Source organism: Solanum lycopersicum, chromosome 4 (assembly GCF_036512215.1).
Source record: "Solanum lycopersicum chromosome 4, SLM_r2.1".
NCBI classification, from domain to species: Eukaryota; Viridiplantae; Streptophyta; class Magnoliopsida; order Solanales; family Solanaceae; genus Solanum; species Solanum lycopersicum.
Window position 1 is genome coordinate 4,107,709 of NC_090803.1, and position 20,844 is coordinate 4,128,552.

A 20,844-nucleotide genomic window follows, 5' to 3' on the forward strand; every position below is an offset into this window, starting at 1 on the left:
ATTTGCCCGTTGTCGACATTAAGGCAGTTACATTTTGATTTGGGAAAGTTGGAACAAAACCAAGTCAATGTAAAAGCTTTTGATGGGGTTCAAAGAGATACGTTGGGAGCGGTGAATCTGGTCATTCAAATGGGTCCGGCGGAATTCAGCGCATTAATTTCAAGTCTTGGACATTGACACCAGCTATAACCTTCTTTTGAGAAGGCCTTTCATCTATATCGCTGGAGCAATGCCTTCTACTCTGCATCAGATGATGAAACTTGTTTGGAAGGACGAAAAGCTAGCTATTCATGGCGAAGGGAGTCACTCCGGCAAACAGGCACGCCAATTATTGACGAGGTATCGCGAGGTACAGATTTTTACACAATGGAGCTGGTAAATGCCATCGGTGAGGACTTGTCCCCACAGACTCCCATGTCTGCCTGTACAGGATGATAGCCATTGTGGTGCTGCAGAATGGCTTTAAACCAAGTTTCCGATTGGGAAGAAATTTCCAAGGAATTATTGAGCCTATTCCGATTCCCATCAAAGGAGCTAGATATAGTTTGGGGTACATTCTCACAGATGATGATATGAAGACGAAGAATGATTAATCATTGGCTACACCAATCCCTCATCTGTATCAATCATTCCCGGTCTTGGAGTATGCCGAGCATGACGCTTTTGGGGAAGGAATTTGCGGCCTCTTCGAAGAGATCGATGTTGTTATTGAGGAAAAGGTCGAGCTAACAGGATTCCGCGATGCTGATGCTTGAAACATATGAAGCAATAAAAAAAAATAGGCTCAAACGCTATAGCATATATACTCTTATGTCCAAGTAAGACAATATAAATAACTCAATTGTTACTACGAAAAACAAGTTAGAAAAATACTAGTTACATTTGTTAGTTTCTCTTCATTTACTTTTTTTTTGTTATTTTAGTGTTCTACTTGTTTTATAACGTGTCATCGACATAAGCTTATGTCATTGCAAATACTTCAAAAGTATCAAAGTCATTTTTTTTTGTTTATTTTTGTCTAATTATTTTTCTTTCACTAATTAGTTAAAGGTCAAATATATTTAGTCAAACTTCAAAAGATAATTATTAACAAAAATTCCCCCCAAAAAAGGCAAAATACATAAATAAACATTTACATTCAATCTCAATCAACATTTAAACACTTAAACTTTGACTATTCACATCTAAACATCACAGTTAGTATAAATTATATCAGTTGAACATTTTAATCAACATGATATGTCTAGACGTACACTCTCAAAAATTAAAATACATACTTACCGAACGAGGTCAAAATTAAAAGTTTGTTTACACCGATTTCGAAACCACAAAAGAAATGAGAGGGAAAAAAAAATCTTATGTGGTCTAAATGTAATTTACAAAAGTTTGTACTTTCATGGTGGTGGACTATGAATATGTCAACAACAGTGCACTTCGCACGCAATTCTCACACAAAATCTCAACTTTGTTAACAGCACAAACACTTTTGCACCATCTCTATGCACGATCTTCCTATTCACTATAAATAACAATAATAATCGCCGAATCAACGCCATTTTTATAACTTCGTTTGATTCATCTTCTTCATCGGTGTTGCGGAAAACCCTAATTTGAAATTGGAGAAATACGAAAATGTCGTGGTTAAGATCAGCTATGAACAAAGCAGTAGAGGTTGGAAATAGCAACCTTACACGCACTGTCAGAAATTACGCCGATTCCGTTGGTCACGCAGTCGCTGAAGGAGCCAAAATTTTACAGGATCGCATTGTAAAATCTCCTTACTAATTAATGTTCATTTCAGTTTTTTTTCCTGATTTTTGAGCTTAAATTTGTGCTGGAATCAAATTTAGAAAATATAGTGCAGTTTCCTTTTTGGTTTTCTTCCCATTAATGGATACGAATTGGTGCTCTGCGGTTTAAAATGTGTAGTCTTAGTTACTAGACTGTTAAGCGGAGAAAATTTGCTGTAACAGTTGCCGAGGGCGTCAAAATGTTCCGGGATCACATTGCAGATATCCTTACTAATCAATGTTTATTCATTTAAGTGATATCAGTAATTAATAGTTGTCCAAGTGTGGACGGTGAGAAATTTGCTGCATTTTTACAAAGTGCATTTCAGCATTTGTATAGGAGAATTAGAAGGAGAAGCTGGTAAAGTAGTATGATGAGGATTGAAACGATCTGCTGGTTGCAATTCATTTTATTAGGAGTCGAGCCATTAAATTTGAATGAGATAGATTTTGTAGAAGAATGGATTGGTTTGGAGAAATGATTTGATGATTATTGAGAGGGATGGTAGAGGGCTGGGTGTTAAATTCTTCTTATAAAAGAGTCAGCTTTATGATAAATTGAATTGCAGAAGAACAAGGAAAAAGGAAGAGACAGTTTGCATGAGGCTTGTCCTCAGCAGAGTTCAGCAATAGCAGAGTACAGAAACTAATAACTGAATGCAAGTATTAATATCAATCAAGAAAATAAACAAATGCATCTAATTAAAAATTTGTTTGCTTTGATGATACATCAATTGTAAAAGAGTTAAAAAAATATTTGGCTGGAAAAAAGTAAGAAATGCTACACGGCTATCACATATAGAACAGAGCTCAAATAGTGCTCAACTAATAAAATCTTGTGAACTGAAGGAACTATCCATTCTATGTCTAGGAACCCTTGTGATTGTACTACATTTCTTTAAGTGAAGTAAAAAAATCATTGCTAATAGGTTTGTTTACGACAGGGGAATAGGAACTTCAAAAGCTTTAAACAGACGGTGCAAAGATTGGAAGAAGCTTCTATTTCCTGCAAGGGACCAGAGAGAGTTCAGTTAATGAAAAGGTGGTTAGCTGCACTTAAAGCAATTGATAACATGTCAGAGGTTTCTGTTGAAGATAAAGAGAAGAACAATGAGCAGCAGCATCCTTCCGAGGAAGTAAGAAAACAACCACTGGTGAGTAGCTTGATCTCGACTGCTGTTGCTCTGTTATCTTTCTCCTATTACCATGAAACAGGATTGAATTTGTTCCTTGTAGACACAATTTCTCTATTTTTGTCTTTTAATTGCACATGAGAGAAGACGGTCTGAGTAAACTAGTTTTTTCTTCCTTTAAGATTACTGTCTTGTACACCTTGCAGTTTGGATGCTTTTTTCACCACTCGATATTCAGATGAGGTGAAAATAAAATGTTCTAACAGTTTGTGTTCATTGATTTTCTTTGCCGTTGTTTCATCGTATTGAATTGTCTTTTGAATGTTGATCTCAGTGTCTGTTATTCTCCTTCATCATGGTTCTTTTGCTGCTTTTGAGATCTTTGCTCTTTCATCCATCTCTATCTGTTGTTTTAAAATCAGTAAAGCAGCCTCTGACTTCACTTTGTCCTGTATCCTTCTGTGATGGCTATTACCTTCCTATTGAACTAACTTGTGCATAGTATCGGATTAATGCCCCTTGATTATGTATGCCTCATGCACCAACTAGATTCATAGACTTAGCTGTTGCCTGTTGCAGCATCAAGACACACTATAAGGAATCATCCTGTGAGTCACTGGTGAAGCAGTAAATATTTGAGTGTGGCCTCATTATGTGCAAAATTTAACTTTAGAAGAAAATGCGGATCAGGGATTAGATTTTACTTTGAGAGGTTTTTGTCTTGACAAGCTTTATATGAGTTTTGCTGCTTCTAATGTGAGGATTCTTGCTACCTATTCATGAGCAGTGTATGGAATAATTTTTTTTGCCTTTAACTAGCATTATGTACTTGTTGTGAATATAATCCTCTCAAATCATTGCTGATTTTTAGATTGGACAAGGAAGAGATAGCACAGTGATAAATACCCTCCACTTCAAATGATAAGATTGGAGAGTTTGAGTCATTGAGGGAGTAAAAGTAGGAATTGGCCACTGTAGGGCTCTTGTATAGGGGTTCTTTTGCATGAAGTTCACCATATCAGAATAAACAATCTGATTATTTAGATTGTTGTCTCCCTCTTATTTATTTTAGTTACAGGTCATTTCTTTATACTTTTGTTACTTAGACATGAGGAAAACACAATCTGGAATTTTGGTGTTCTTTTGTCTTTCGCATACCTCTTCTTTGCTTGTTGATGCCATTGCCGTTCATCCTTCAAAAATTGCATTCACAATATTTGGTTTCATGCAGATTGACTTAACCCATATTTATAATGTTATAGGTTCTCTATTATGATTCTGAGATGGGCGGTGAGCCACTGAACTTTCGCGATGTCTTTCTCTATAGTAAAGGTTTGGAGGGCATGGTGATATGTATGGTATGCTACGTTTCTAAGTCCTGCTTGCTTTCGGCAAAGAAGTTGCAGTTATTTTTGGCTTTTCCTGTTTCACTTTGGCTCAATTTTGATCTTCATGATTGCTTTAATCTTTTCAAGAAATGTTACAATTATTGTCTCATTTGAGCAAAGACACCTATGGAGTGTTTTATTTATACATTATTTTAAAAAAATGTTGTATTTGGCTGACTGTACCTCTGGAGAAAAGTTGGTGCTTTATTATTGTCCGCCAGGTCATCTAATATCTTTTGGTCTTGAACATTTCACATGTACTTTGCTTGTCATGTGGATCTCAAATTGCTTATCACGCATGTTCACTCTTTTCTGTGATTCAGATTCTTGAAGCGCCAAACGAAGAGGAAATCTCTCTCCTTCTTGAATTATTTGAGTGAGTTCTTTTACTATAATGTCCATGAGTATATGATTTTCATAGCATGCAATGTGATTTTGATAACATGTAATTAAAGCGTTCTTCCAGTGCGTGGCATGTGGGGAGTGGGTACAGTTATTGACTGAAACTTTACTGTGTTTGGTCACATGCAGACTCTGTCTCACAGGGGGAAAAGCGGTTCACAGTGCAATAATCAGCAGCATCCAAGATTTGTCAAATGCTTTCTCAAACTACCAAGACGAAGTATTGGTAAGGGGACAATCTTTCCATTTTAATAAACATATGCCATAACTGATAAGGTATTGATTTTGGCGCGGCTCTCTATTCAATCCATTGGCAGGTAAAACGTGAGGAGCTATTGCAGTTCGCAGAAAGTGCCATCACAGGGTTGAAATCTAATGCAGATCTCGGAAGGTATTACTTCTTATAACACCTAAAATTTTGACATCTTTTTTATATGAACCCCAGGGTTGGAGCGAATTATTTTGAAGTGGAATTTCCTTCTTGTTTTCAGAGCTTTTGGTGCTTAGTTTCCTTTTTCTTAGTGGACGAGTAACTGCATATTATCTTATGATAAGTAAGTGCATCTTATTAAGTCGAGTGACAGGAAAGCTCCTGCTAACTTAATTAATTTAGGATGGGAAGAAACAACAATAAATTTAAACATGACGTTTGTCACCTTTGAAAGAAATGTATTTTTAAACATGAGCTATCTTATTTCCTTCTGATTCCTTCTATGTAAATGAAATGATAGTTGTAGAGCCTTCCAAGAGTGAAAAAAGGGATTCATATATTATCAAAAGACATATCCCTTTAGTGTTAAGTTTTGGAGCCTTTCACTTTGTTTTTTTTTAAAAAAGAAAATTATGATATGGTAGGTATAGCAGAGGTAGCCAGTCCTTGAAACCTGATCTAGAAATCATTTGAGACTTTTGTGATCTTAAATTTGTTTATGATCTAATTTTTTCCTAGACATGCCATTTATGTAAAAGACAGCTCATTTCAAGGACCTTCTTATCAAGCAAAGAATTCATTTTGACCAGTTTAAAACAATTATTAATGATGGTAAAATACAGGTCACATGTTTGATATTCTACCATTTTAAAAAAATATGCTTTTGTTACGTGGGGGAAGGGGATGCCACTTGTGATGTTCGAATCTTTCACTTACTTTTGAAGTTGAGGGTGCTTGCAAGTTAGCTACCACTCAACCCCTTGATATTGTTCCATCGATATCTGCTTTTGGCCTAAGGTTTTTGTTTTGGTTGTAATAAATGCTTTCCACCTGCAGAATTGATGCCGAAGTCTCTACATTGAATAAACAACTTGATGAAATAAAAGCAGTAAAGGACGCAAGTGGGGATCATGAAACAATATCCAAAGAGACTGCGGCTTCAATAGAGGTGAACCAGATTGGTGCTATATTTTTTCCTTTTGTTGCTCCATCTACTGTATTTTATTAGGCACAATCAATCTGGCTTGGGACTAAGAAGTTGAATTTGAACACATGTTATATAAGAGGTAGAATGAGAAACATTTTAGTGGTTAAAGCTAAAGTTATCGATGAATTACGCATCATGATTTAACCTTAAATTGTTAAATGAATTTTGATGAAAGTCTTATTAGATGTTGTTACACAGAAATGCAACCTCCTCTCTAGGAGGTGTGCTCTCTTGGCTAGCTGCTAGAGGGGTGATTTTGGCAGCGCATAATCTGAGAAATGCAAGGTTGGTGTTATATGTGCAAGGAGGTGGGTGAGGACATGCATCTTCTTATACATAGCGAACTTACCATGAGGTTATTGTGGGGGACACGGTTCAGCGGTTTAGGATTTCTTGGGCAATGCCAAAAACTGTGAAAGATTTGATGTCTTTGTTGGAGGAGCTGGAGGAGGAGACGTAGGGCATGGAACGTGGTTCCTCTAACGATGATGTGGGTTGTTTGGACTTTGGAGAGAGAGAGAAATAGGAGAGCTTCTGAGTGGATAGAGTCGAGTTTTATTCAGTTGAGGAGTAGTCTCTAGTCACTTATTTTCTTTTGGTGCACCCATAAAGTTCTATGTGGTGGGAGTTTGTAGAGAATCACGTCTTTTTGTAGATCATTTGCTTTTTGGTATACCCATTGTAGACGGACAGATTTTTGGCCATTATGAATGAATTGCAGTTACCTGATGAAAATAATAAAAGAAAATGTTGTTTCTTGAATGAAAAAACCGGAATGGATCTGGTAAAGTGGTGCTTTACATATGTTAGTATTTACATAATTGGTTCATTTATAAAATGGAAATGTTCTTCAGGCAATCCTCTCCATTTATATCCATATCATAAATCTGATCAGTCGTTCAGAATTTCCAAAAGTTTACATGTTTTTATTTTTCATTGTAGTGTTTGGTCATGGCAAGTGATACATGAAGTTACTGCATGAGACTCATTTTCCATTGCATCAGGAATGGACTTCTATACTTGAAATAATTTATACATAAGTGTATTAAACTTACCACAAACATATATTTCTCAAAACCTTGTTATTTTATGAATTAGCTTTTTGAAGATGGATGTTGCATTAGGGACTTTCATTAATCTAGCATGATAAGAGACCAAAATGAATGAAATTTTCCTAACACTGCATATATTAGGCCAACCTACTTGTCTTTTGTAATTAGAAGTTTATGACATAGTTGAATGACCATTGTATTTTTCCAATAGGCACTGAAAGTAGCACTTGCTCATATTCGGGTCTGTTCCAGATTAGAAGGGCTTCTACTGAAGAAAAAATCTCTTAAATACGGGGACTCTCCGGAAGTCCATTCTCAAAAGGTATATTATCCCGTTAAGTTTGATCTGATCATGTTTATTTTCTGAAAAAAAGGCCTGATCTCCCTTTTTGGGGTGAATCATACTTCTTTTTTGCTTCATATGTTGCCTGTCAAAAACTCGATATATCATATATGTGATGTGCATTAGTGTTTTCAAGTCTCTGAAGTATTTGCCCCAAGGTGATATTGTCTGCCTGCTTATTTTTATGCCTTGGGTTGTCCGTCTCGTATGTTTTGAAATATTTCTTCTTAAATTTTCTTTTGAATATTTGATTAGTACTTAATTTTTTTTCTAATTTAGTGTTCATTGGCTTCGATATTGTATGGACCTAGATATCTTTAAGCTCAAACTCACGATCGACTCTTTTGTAAAGCATGCCATTGTCCGACTTGGCGGAGTTTACCATATTTCAAATTCTTACTACGAGTTTCTGGTTTCATTGAATCTTTCCTTTTCTTTTCCTTTGGGATTAGTGTTCTACACTTTTTTGATGAAGAGCGTAGTATTCTACTGAGTCTGTGCTACTCCTACAACTATATTTTGTGAAATAGCTGCTTTGCTTCTTCCCTTACTACTTGTTGGGATAGAGTATGGTGGATATCAAGACAGATCTTTTCAGTTGTTAAATCAATCTTTTCACTTTGTTTTATGTGCCAATATGCTTGAAAGTGTAAGGTCGGCATGTCCCAGTTCCTTTAGTTCTCTGAAAGCATTATTCTTCTGATAATTTGTTTTTAACTAAATTTTATCAACACAAAGATCAGTGGACCTTATTAAAAAAAGACCAGTGTAATTGATGAGGCTAGCAAATATCCATCCCTCTACACAAATACTAGGTGCTTTGCATCTTCCACAAGATTCAAGCAATATTCAACTATTGCAGGTTGATAAGTTGAAACTCCTATCCGAATCTCTTGTTAGATCCGCCAACAAAGCTGAAAAGGAGATCTCAGATGACAGGTTAAAACTGCACATTTCAATCTCTGTCTGTGACTTGTTTAAAGTTGACAAAGCTGCAAGTTATTTGATTAGTCACTTACAAGGCCAAGACCTTGGCCTCATATATGTTTCTTTTATAATTTTTCATCTTTTATTTACTCAAAATTTGTTATGATGGTGGTGTCTTGGCCAGCTTGCGTGCACACTTCCGATCAGCATAGGTACCAAACAACTCTGTCCACCAAGGCTTAGGCATATGAGAATAAAAACCCCAATTACTTTTTGCCTCCACTGGGTTGGAACCTGCGACCTCATTGTTCTCTTCCCATTCCATTGATCACTTGGCCATACCCTTGGCGCAAACCTTTTTTATCTTTTATTTGTATTGCATTGGGTATAATTGCAGGGGCAACTCTCCCTGAAGTACATGGGAGGTGAATGGAAAGTGCTTGATTCTTGAGTACAATTTAGATCCTTTATACCCCTAAAAAGAACCTTTGTATCACCATCTCTGATACATTTATAGATAAAGCGCAATGGCCTCATTTTTGTGAAATTTCTTGGGTTTTCTGCTTGGGGAATTGATATCAAGTTAGCATGGTTCTGTTTAAGTTTATTTAATAATTTGGAACGACCACTTTCAGTAAGCATGACTAATAACATCATTTATACTGGGGAAATATCTGCATCTTGGTTAAAACATTTATTTACTTTTCTGAGGCTGGAACTGAATTTAGAGTTTGATTATCCCCCATGTGATTAGTTCTGTTTTTTATGCGTTTATGATGGAAACTCACCTTAGAAAGGCTTGAAAGAAGAGTTTTTGCTTTTTGAGAAGTTTTCATCCAATATATTGCTAGATTATTCTTTTTAAACATATCTTACTAGATTACTATGCCTCTTTCCAAAAAAAAATGTTTGGCTCAGAGAAGCAGGACCTACTCGTGTTGAGAAAAGCATTGAAATTACTGGGCTTGTCATAAACCACAGAAGCTGGATCTACCAGTGTAGCATGAATATTAAGTTGTTAATAAGACAGCTGGGCTGGCTACTTGTACTTGGACCTGATGAATCTAATTTGTTGGTCCTTGTGCAAAGGATGTTGGACAATTGAAACTGCTTCTCTTTAATATAAGTTTTGTCTTCTATGACGATTCAAAGCATCTTAATTGAGTTGGTTTTATATAATTACTCTGTGTTTACTTGTAGGGGTTATTAGCATGAAATATCTGATGATTTCATTTCAGTTATATTGTAACACCTTATTCCTTCTATACAATGATGGCTCGTATCAAGTGTTTTATGCGCTTCTTATTGAAAAATTGCTAAATGTGTATCGACATATCTAATCTTTCTATTGCCACTTCTAACTGTGGCAGAATTCAGAAAGAGGAGGCACTAAAATTTCGTGTTGCCAAGACCAGTGAAGTGGGTGAAATAGAAAAGGTAATGCACTTGTAGGACATTACATTGTTGTTGGAATGCTTCATATGTTCCAAATGTAGTTACATAAAAGACATGGGTTTTCCATGCATTTGTTGAAATTTCCTGATGTGGCTGCTTTTTATTTGTAGTTAACACTTATACTTTTAGTTTAAATAAATAAAGAATTTCTAAGAAGAGAATAAGAAGATGAAATACCCCTTTACACTGTGTCTACCTGTGCTTTATTCTTCTTTAACATTGTTTTTTGTAATATTTCCTTGTATTTGCCGCATTAACCTTGACAAGTTAGTGAAACCAGTTTGATTTTCTGCCTGGACTAAAATTTTTTAGGTTATGGCTCCTTTGCTTGTGTTTTCAGGAATTAGCAGCTGAGATCTCAGCTCTTGAGAAACAAAGGAATGAAATTGAAGCTCAACTGAAGCAGGTAAGCAGTTGGTGGAAGTCATCTCCCGTACCTTGTTTTTTAGTATTTTAATCATTTACATATAAAAATAGAACGAAGCCCCTCCTTCATACAGTTTACAACTACACATACAAGTTGGACGTTTAAGATGTGTTCTCGGAACATATGTGCCTACCTTTAAAATCTCTCTTTGTCATATGAACTTCAAGTTCTATCTTGACTCGAGGGTCTATTTGGAAACAACATCTCTACCCAAACAAGGTGGGGTAAGACTGCGTACACACCACCCTCCTTAGACCCTATTTGTTGGATTTTATTGGGTATGCTTTTCTTGGCTTTCAAGTTGTGCAAAATTTCATGCTTGTATTTTAAAGGAGAATGCTAGGCACTATATTTAAGTTAGATTGATGAAGGCCAGAGACAGATCTACGGGTTTAATATGTTAGATGAAGACAAGGTGTTATGATACCTTTGCCTCTCCCTAATTCTGCAATAATTTTTCATAAAATTCATACAAGTATGATTACATAAATTGCCTTAATGATATGGGGCCGGCATGACTGAGAGACAAGGTCTCTACAAGAAAATTATCATCTAAGAAAAGCTTCTAACGTTTTGGAACTCAGAAAATGTTGACTAAGTAAGGTTCCTTCCCTTCTTTAAGCTTTACTGTTTTCTTTAGGGTACACCGAGAATCTTCAATGCCAAACTGATTTTGATTTAAACCCCTTCATTTTATTAAGCAATTTTATAATAAGATATTATTTTAGGGTGAAGCATTAACTATGTTTTTATTATAATCTGCTTTATCAATCATCCTTCTCTATCTCTCTTTGGAAAAAAGGATAATAGAAGATAATGATGACATTTCACATTTTGCTCTCTTCTAAGTGTTTCCAGCATAGTAGGCATATGTTTTAGTTAGTTTAAGAAGAGAAAAACTTTTAGTGTTTTCTTGCTCTGAAAATGGTGGTGGTAAATACTAAATACTCACTGGATGTGTAGGTTCTGGTGGCATAACCTAAATGTCAATGTGATAGGGATGTGGATAAGTGAAATACATAGTTTTTGAGGTTAAATCTTAATGCATTCTTCACTCAACTATACTACCTAACAACTTACATGATTATTGACTTGCACTACCTGTTTCCGCACAATTTTTCCATTATCTCTCAGTTATACCTGTCAAATTGAGATAGTAAAGAAGGTATCCATGATAAGTCTTCACCAACTGAAAAGAGTTTGAAATAGTTCTAATTTTTTCCATTTAAATTGTGCTAATTTGCCATGTCACTGTCCTGACTAAACTGGGTTCTTTTAGGTCAATATCTCCTTGGCAGCAGCTAGTGCACGCCTTCATAATGCCCGAGAAGAGAGGGACCAATTCTATGACGCTAATGATCAGATTGTTGCTCATTTAAAAACTAGAGTATGTCTTTTATTTTCTTTTGACAATCAATTCTTCTTTTGCTTAGCTTCTTCTACCTTCAGTTCCAAAGTTGTATCCGATATGGATGTCTATTCTTCTCCTTTACATTTCGCCATGAGTTCTCTATATTGTTGTAGGAAGGCGAGCTATCTAAGACCATTGGCTCATGTAGAGTGGAAGAACACGTCGTTAGTTCATGGATCAAATTTTTGGAGGATGCTTGGGTTCTTCAGTCTTCCTATACAGAGACCAAAGACAAGGAGGCCAAGTATGTTACAGGATTTACCACATGATCATTCTTCCAAATTTCAGAAAAGAACCTTTTTACTTCACCTAATATTATAGTTTGTCTAAATGGTGACACTTGGAACTTGGTAGTTTTTCTTTTTGGTAATTGTTGCTGTCTTGTGTTCTTCTAGAGTTGAATTGGAAAAGCATGAGGATTATTTTGTGAACTTGGTCTTGCAACTTCTCTCTGATTACGAGGTACTTGTTTGAGAAAGTATTTTATGTCGTCCTTTTTTCTGAAAAAATATTTGGAGCAACTCTTTATCTATTATGTGTTGCTTGCACAGAAAGAGTTGAGGCCTTCAATTGACCGTATTAGAAAATATGTGGAAAATTTGAAGAGTTTAGGTGAAGGGTAAGGCCTTTCTTTGGATTCATAAGCCTGCACATTTTTCTGCTCACGTTCTTAATTGTCTATTTTGTTTTCATATAGCAGCTCAGCAAAAGAAGCTGGTCTGTCTTCCGGTGAATCAAAAGCATTGAGCCCTAGGAAAAGTCTGGAGTTGGAGTACCTGGACTATGAAGCCAAGGTAAAAATTGACCGCTCAAAACCAATCTGATGAACATCATGAAATTGGTATTCCTTTTGAGTTACGAGCTTTAATGTGCCTCCACTCTTTCTGTCCAAGACCTAAACTTAGTGGAGGTCTTGCTCCTTAGTTTGTGATTAGTGTTGAATATTATAACAAGTGTCTTTCTAGTTTCGAGCAGCTAGACTTTATACTCAATTGATATTTTATGCTTGTGGTACCATCCTAATCTCTGAGGCTTGAAGCTGGTGATCTTCACCTTCCCCTCGTTTATGAGTTGGAAACCTTCTTTATCCTTCCAAATAACACTTAATCCTTTCTGCTTTTATGCTTCAATATCGAACTATTTAACGTTGAAAAGAACCCAGTACAGAGGCCAGTTGTTTGGTTCGGTCCCCCCTTTTACTTTCTTCCAATTGTCTTGCAATATCAAGCATGATTCCTAAGGTATATGTCTCATGGTAGTGCAGATTATAACCACCTTTAGCGTAGTCGACAACATGATGGAGCAGTTCTATGCTCAACACGGGAAAGTATCCAGGTTTGCTTGATGCTTTTACTGTTTCCGATAGCTTTTATTGGATACCAAGCTCCATCAAGTGATATATATACATGTTTTCTTTTCACTCAGGAAAGATGATCCAAAGATTAAAGGGCTGTTTGAGAACATTGAAAAATTACGAGAAGAATTTGAATCTATTGAGAGACCGGAACTGGAAATGGAGATCCCGGATGCCCCCACCCAAGAGGGAGATGCTTCATCTCATAATATTCCTGATGAAAATAAATCAGATCCCGCAAGGAAGGCAACAGAAGCCCCTGAAACTGGGACGAATGAGGAAAACAAACCACCTTCTACCAAAGCAGAGAATGTGTCTAACGCTGCACCCAATAAAGTGCCGGAGAATGTATCAAGTTCTGCGAGGAAGACAATAGAAGCCCCCACAGCTGGTGCAAAGGAGGAAAAGAAACCAGCAGCTACGAGTGCTGAGCAAATGTATGAAGCAGAGTTGGCGAAATTGGAATCCGAGTCTGGAAACATTAACCAGGATTTCACTGCAGAAGAGATTGGTGGCTGGGAATTTGATGAACTGGAAAATGAATTAAATTCTGGGACTCGCGCAATCCCTGAAAAGAGATAGAAATACCTAATGATAAAACTTTAAGAAATCTTCTATCCATGTCTAATAATGTTTGGATGTAGTTTCATGTATTTATTCTGTGTAAATTCGCGAACTTGCGGAACTGCATTTCATATCAGAATCATGTAGAAACTTTGCTAGGATGATTATATCCAAATTTGTAGTCGACTAGACCCGGTAAGCCAAAAAATATTAACTCACAGGTTAATTTTATTTGCGTTATTCTTAGATTTTACGTTATCAGTCTCCTATTTGATGACTTTATCTAAAAGTTATTATTTTGTCTGCATTTTTCCTCCTTTCTTTTTTCTTTTGATCTGGTGTGTTATTTTATGCCGTTTAGTAAGCATGCATATTTTGCTGCATCATATTATACAGAAAATGATGAGTAGGAGTAAATATCGAGGGTCTATCAGAAACAACCTCTCTACACCACAAAGGCAGGGTAAAGTTTGTGTATACTTTATCCTCGATACTTTTTTTGGATATGTTGTTGTGGTTGAGTAGGGATGAGTCATTTGGTAAGGAGACAATGCACCTTGTAGAAGTGGTAACTAGGAGTTTTCACCCCGAAAGGATGTGGTGTAGTGCAGTAGATGGGTTTCCTCGTCTCTTAACTAGAGATCTCAGTTTCAAGTCTTGGATAAGAAAAATTATTGATAAAATAATTATAATCGTATTGTAGTTTGATTATATTCGCATTTGTATTGTAGGTGTATTCTAAAGGCATCGTTTCTGACATGATTTTTTTCATATGCAGGGTTCAAACTCGAAAGTTCGAATTAAAACCACCCCAACGCAACCATGTTTGATAGCCAAGTATTTAAGGTAAGTGTATTTAAGGTAAGTAGTCTTGAACTTTCAACCATTATTATATGTATCCTATTAATGAGACCTTTCTTTAAAGTTGTTTAATTATGTTAGTTGTGCTACAATCGGGTGGCACATCCAAATTATTGAAGACAAAGTTTTAACTTTAATACTCAGATATTATTTACCAATAAAAAATATATTCTTAACTTCCTTAAATAATAATTATATTTAATCAATTATGACGAGTGATTTTAATAATCTAGCAAATAAGGTAGATTACCATTATAATAGGTTTAAGTAGATATTATTGTACTTTTGTAGGTCATACTTAACCTTAATATGTAAACAAATCTATATGATCTGCAAAATACTTATCTGGAATTGGGATATGACATGAAAAAAGTAGTAATATTTTACGTTGAATTTGAAGTTAAAGTTCTATTTGGTATATCAAATGCACCCTAAAGTTGTCCAAATAAGTCAAAAATATGATTCAACTAATTAGGCGATCTGTTACCTTCTACACATATCAGAAAGTCGAACATACTCCTTAACTAATTGGGCCTCTATTTTTTTTTAAAAAAAGAGATTTTACGAAAGAAATAAATCTCCACAGTTCTTAAAATCTGCTTTTTCAAATTCTATATTTGAAATTTGAAAGTTAAAATAATGGACCGATTTTGGTATACACATGTTTATTTGAAATAATATGTATTTGAGGATCATCAATATATCATTAATGAGTTGGTTAAATTTCAACTCTACAATTTAAGTGCAAGGAGATGAGCTAGTTATTTCATTGTCTCAGACATATAGGGTATACTTTTAACTCTTGTATAGGAATAAAAAATAGCATTAGGTGGGGGTCTGGAAATTATAAATTAGGACATTTAATATCATCAACATTTTTAAGTTGAAAATAAATTTTTGCCATTAATTTCTTGTTTTAAAATTTTCAAAAAAAAGAAAAAGAAAGTGTAAAATAACGGGGGATAAGCGAGGGATTACTTTTTGAATACTGAATAGTATACTTTACGTCTTAACAAATATTTAATTTCATATTCAAATATTAACTTAATTACTTTATAAATTATCTAACGAGTCCGGAACCTGAAGAAGCCATAAAAATACAAAAGAAATAGTTTCACTTTATCTAATTTTTTCTAAACGTTTTTCGTTAGTATCATAATGTGTATTTTAATATATAACGGAACTTTTTCTTCCACTTTACAAAGTGAAACTTTTTCTTACACTTTATAAAGTGGAAGAAAATCTTACACTTTATAAGAGGAATATTTTTCACGTTTTGAAGAAGTTTTTTCAGTGTTGTCATACAATTATATGATTTAACATATCATAAAAATGAAAAAAAAACAGTTTTATTATGTATTTTTATTTTTTTATTCTGAAAAATCTTTCAATCTCTATTTAAGGACATTTAAACATAGTTGATCGCACATACAACATAAAGTCTTCTATTTTTCTTCATTTCAATCTCAAAAAGAAAATGTCTTCTACACCTACCGTTAAAGTTTCAATTTATTGGGATAGCGAAATTATACATGACGGAAATACCGTTTATTATAATTGTCCTTCCAAACACAATGCTAAATATCCACTTAATTTTTTACAAGGCATATCGTTTAAAGTTTCAATTTTTTACAAAGTGAAAGATTATTTTCCACTTTATAAAGTGTAAGAAAAAGTTTCATTTTATATTAAAAATACACGTTATAACACTAAAGAAAAACATTTAAAAATTTGAATAAAGTGAAACTTTTTTTTCACTAAGCTTATTTTAGTTACATACTAAAATAATAACTTATTTTGATTACTTTTACATTTTTATAACTTATTTAGACTCTGAACTCTTATCTAATTATATAAATAGATGTTATACTTACATACTAAAATAGTAATTTATTTTAATTACTTTTACATTTTTATAACTTATTTAGATTCTAAACTTTTATCTAATTATATAAATAGGTGTTATATTGTTATATATATGATTTAAATCTTCTCAAAGTTAAAAAAGATTTTTGACCACTAGAATTGAATGAGGGAAGAGAATATGTATATAATTCTATTCACTGACCTCCGATTGTGTTCATAAAGAGACATGAGACATCCAATTTGCACTTAGTTCCACCTAAGTAAACAATTATTCTCTCCGTCTCAAAATAAATATCATTTTAATTTATTTTATGATAATTAAAAAAATTAGAAAATCTACTTATTAAGTAATCCTTATTATATAAAGAGATTAAAACAATCTATAGGCACACAATAGTACTTAACCATTATGACATTTGAAACTACTTGTTGCAAAAGTTCTACAACCATATAAATCTTATGACTATAAAAAAAAATTAAAAAAACAATTTATTCTTTATTAAACGTATAGCCCAGTCAAATAAGTTCACATAAATTGAAACTTAAAGCCACTATATATAACTTATATAATCCTCCTCTCTTTATAAATGATTCTCAAAGCTCAACTACACTTCTTACTATACACCACCCCCTCCCCTCATAGAGTGAGTGAGAGAGAATAATACAATGGAAGATGCACAAATATGTGGTCATTCAATATGTGACAACAACAACAACAATGGAGAAGAAGATTACATAGAATTAGAGGTAATTGGCTCATCAAATTCCTCCATTTCTTTATTCCATTTCAAGAAAATTTCTCCACTACCTCAACATGAAGTAGCTAGATCATCAGAATTTGAATTCCAAATGTTGTCTAACTTTATTGATAGAAACACAACAGCTGATGAACTTTTCTATAATGGTAAACTTCTCCCTCTTGATCATATCCCTCTTCACAATAATCCAATAACCAACAAATTTCTTCATGTTGGCAAAAATATTGTTGATTTTGAACAATCTTTTAGCACCCCTTATTTACAATCTTGCAATCTTAGTCAAGAAAACTACTTCTTTAACTACTCAACAAATCATGGAAGTTCAAAAAATTCAAGATTTCTTCATGTTAACCAAAAAAATGATGATTTTCAACAATCTTTTAGCACCCCTTTTTGTCAATTTTGTCATGTTAGTAGAAAACTCAATCAAGAGGATTACTCAACAAAAGATGAAAGTTCAAAAACATCAAACTTTCTTCATGTTGCCAAAGAAGTTGATTTTCTTGAACAATCTTTTAGCACCCCTTGTTGTCAACCTTGTCATATTAGTAGAAATCTCAACCAAGAAGATCACTCAACAAAAGATGAAAGTTCAAAAACATCAAAATTTCTTCATGTTGCCAAAAAAATTGATGATTTTGATCAATCTTTAGATACCCCTTTTTGTCAATCTTGTTATATTAGAAGAGTACTCATGAATCAAGAAGAGTACTACTCAACAAATGATGAAAGTTCAAAACTTTTTCATGTTAGCAAAAGTTTTAATGATTTTGATCAATCTTTAAACACCCCTTTTTGTCAATCTTGTCATGTTAGTAGAAAACTCAACAATCAAGAAGACTACTCCTCCTACTCAACAGATGATGATCAAAGTAGTTCAAAAACATCAAAAATTCTTCATGTTAGCAAAAGTTTTGATGATTCCAAACAATCTTTTAGCACCCCTTTTTTCCAATCTTGTCATGTTAGTGGTGAACTCAACAATCAAGAAGACTACTTTTTTGGCTACTCAACAGATTGTGAAACTAGTTCAAGAAAGTACTCAAAATGGCCAAAAGTGTCATTAACAAGAAAGCTAAGGCTTATCAAACAACTCTCATTTGATCATTCAAAAATCAAGTGTTTGATCAACAATAGTGTCAAATTAGTAGCCAAGAAAGATTTTTTTGGGAAAATTCATCATAAGAAGTCATCATTCTCTGGAGCTATCAAGAAGTTGTTAACAAAAAAAACTTGTTCTTCAAAGAATTCAACACATGGAAATAATATTCAAGAAATGCATTTGTTAGTGAGAAACAAAGATCATAATGTGTATACAGAAGTTGATCCAATTCAAGCTGCTATTGCTCATTGTAAAAATTCTCATCAAGTACAAAAGAAGTTTAATTCAAGAAAGAGTAATGTAAGTGATACTATTTTACTTGGAAGGTCATTATCAACATCAAGAATTATCTTTGAAGAACAAGAAAGAATAGACCTATGCAGGGGTTAGAAGTCCTTTTTTTTGAAGGGTATGTTTAAAGTATCTCGATTTTTTCAAGTTTGTTCCTAAATTATCAGTTGTGCGAGTTTTCTATATACCTCAAATTATCACCAATTATTTTATCAAAACACGTCTTAACTATCAATTGTTTCATTTTTTTTTCTATCTAAAAAATGGTGATATTTCAGGTAGGGAAAAGAAACAACTGATATTCGAAGTGTGTTTAATTTTGATAAATAATTGGTGATAATTCAGATAGAAAATCTGTAGTTTGGTTAATCAGAAAAACGAAATGCTTGAACATTGTATGTTTTTTCAAACTTATCTTGAACCGTGAGTCTAAGAGTCTATTGATAATAACCTCTCTGTCTCACAAGTAGGAGTAAGTATGTGTATACTCTACCCTTTTTTCCGCGTATGTTCTATTATTTGTTGCTTCTCTTGTTTTGTAAAACCACTTTCTTTTGTCTGATTTTTCTAAATGTTAATTGTGAAATTATGTTGAATATGTTATAATTAATATGATTTTGGTCTAAGATTAATTTTAGTTCGAGAAGTCCGATATCAAAACAAAGGGATAATGCGCAAGTACCCCCTCAACCTATGCCCGAAATCTCAGAGACACACTTATACTATATTAAAGTCCTATTACCCCCTGAACTTATTTTATTAATAATTTTTTACCCCTTTTTAGCTTACGTGGCACTATCTTGTGGGCCCAACGATGGTTGACTTTTTTTTTTCAAACTAGTGCCACGTAGGCTAAAAAGGGTAGAAAATTACTTATAAAATAAGTTCTGGGGGTAATAGGACATTAGTATAGTATAAATGTGTCTTTGCGATTTTGGACATAGGTTGAGGGGGTACTTGTGCATTTTCTCCAAAACAAACATTATTTTGACACAATTATGAAAATGAATCTTCTCCAAAAACCTACATCAAAATAGACGTTTTGCCCAAAATGAACGAACTATCTCTTACACCATTGATATTTGCCTTCTCGAAATGTAAAAACAAAATAAAATAAAAATTAGAATTTCCCCCATTTTTGGATGAACAACAATTCATAAAAAAGGGACAAACTTTAAAGAAAAAATTGTTTATAGCTTTTTATTTTTCTTTCTTATTATATTCACGTAATAGATATTTTCTACTTCTATTTTTATAAGATAGAAAATTATTTCTAATAAATTTATAACACAACAACGCATTACTAAAACAAGTTAAAAAGGAAGAAAACAACTACTAAAACACTATATATGTTTAATAAAAAAAAATCTATTTTACTGGCTAGTTGAATAGTTAAATGAACACGTAATACATAAATAAGCAATTTAACTTAATTTTAATTAATATTTATAATTGGTTCAATTTCTGAACGTGCATAAATAAATAAATAAATAAATGAAATCATTAAAGATACACAATAAAATGTTATATCTACTTTCTGAGACCATTAATGATTATAATAAATCAACAAGTAGGAAATAATTAAGAGGAATTTAATGAATAACTGTCTGCTCAAAATTAAATTAAATCATCTCTCCACGTTCTAAATTAATGTAAAAAATTTAATAAGCCACGTGAATCAAGGATGCTCAAATAAATATTCGTTTTGGAGAAAGATCAAAATACATGTTTTTTGGGTATAAATATATGAGTTTGTTTACTATAAAAAAAATATATATATTTTTTTTTATAAAATATTCTTTCGAAAAATAAGTGATGGAATAGAGAAGAGAGTATGAAACTGAGAGAAAAGATGAGTAGGGGTGGAATCATCGATGGTTAAGTTATTGATAAAGTCAAAAATTTTACGAAGAATTTTTAAAAATTATACAATAACAACTCTTTTTAAAAAGAAAAAAAATATTGTTAATGAAATTTAAACACACGAGTTCGAGGTGTTTGAAACTGTTAGGATACAATAAATTGTGTATATAACTTAAAGATAGATATGCTATATTAGTAAAAGAAGGTAAAAGATGAATGAGAGAAGGTAAAAAGAATGACCCTATTTTCTTTTTGTCTGTTGCAAAAAAATGATTTCTCTTTTTTTTTGTAATATTTTAACTTTAACTTTCCATGTGACATGTTTAAGACCACAAGATTAAAGGATATTTTACTACATTTGACATAACTTTAATTTAAGACTATAAAATTAAAAAGTCTTATTTCTTTTCTTAAATTCTGTTCCAAATTAAACTAGGTC

General features: G+C 33.4%; 1 protein-coding gene across 2 annotated transcripts; it reads left to right on the top strand.

Annotated features, from left to right (window-relative positions):
• The first annotated feature begins 1,330 nt into the window (after positions 1–1,330).
• Positions 1,331–13,917, top strand: LOC101267106 (uncharacterized). 2 transcript variants are annotated; one of them, XM_010320965.4, is made up of 18 exons: positions 1,331–1,767; positions 2,735–2,944; positions 4,186–4,281; positions 4,635–4,687; positions 4,843–4,939; positions 5,031–5,104; positions 5,981–6,092; positions 7,395–7,505; positions 8,389–8,465; positions 9,824–9,890; positions 10,249–10,314; positions 11,615–11,722; positions 11,860–11,990; positions 12,142–12,208; positions 12,298–12,365; positions 12,444–12,540; positions 13,011–13,081; positions 13,172–13,917. In XM_010320965.4, the coding sequence occupies exons 1-18, from the start codon at positions 1,633–1,635 to the stop codon at positions 13,680–13,682; spliced, it is 2,151 nt and encodes a 716-aa protein (XP_010319267.1). In that variant the 5' UTR covers positions 1,331–1,632; the 3' UTR covers positions 13,683–13,917. The 2 variants fall into 2 exon arrangements, with proteins under 2 accessions (XP_010319267.1, XP_004236767.1); XM_004236719.5 differs by having other exon boundaries at positions 1,363–1,767; positions 12,447–12,540.
• The last annotated feature ends 6,927 nt before the right edge of the window (positions 13,918–20,844 follow it).

Excerpts from the sequence above, each read along its gene's own strand:
- LOC101267106 (XM_010320965.4), top strand. The coding sequence starts at position 1,633 with ATGTCGTGGTTAAGATCAGCTATGAACAAAGCAGTAGAGGTTGGAAAT. Across the intron at positions 6,093-7,394 it reads AGACTGCGGCTTCAATAGAG|GCACTGAAAGTAGCACTTGC; the intron begins GTGAACCAGATT and ends TTTTTCCAATAG. Across the intron at positions 12,541-13,010 it reads ACCTGGACTATGAAGCCAAG|ATTATAACCACCTTTAGCGT; the intron begins GTAAAAATTGAC and ends ATGGTAGTGCAG.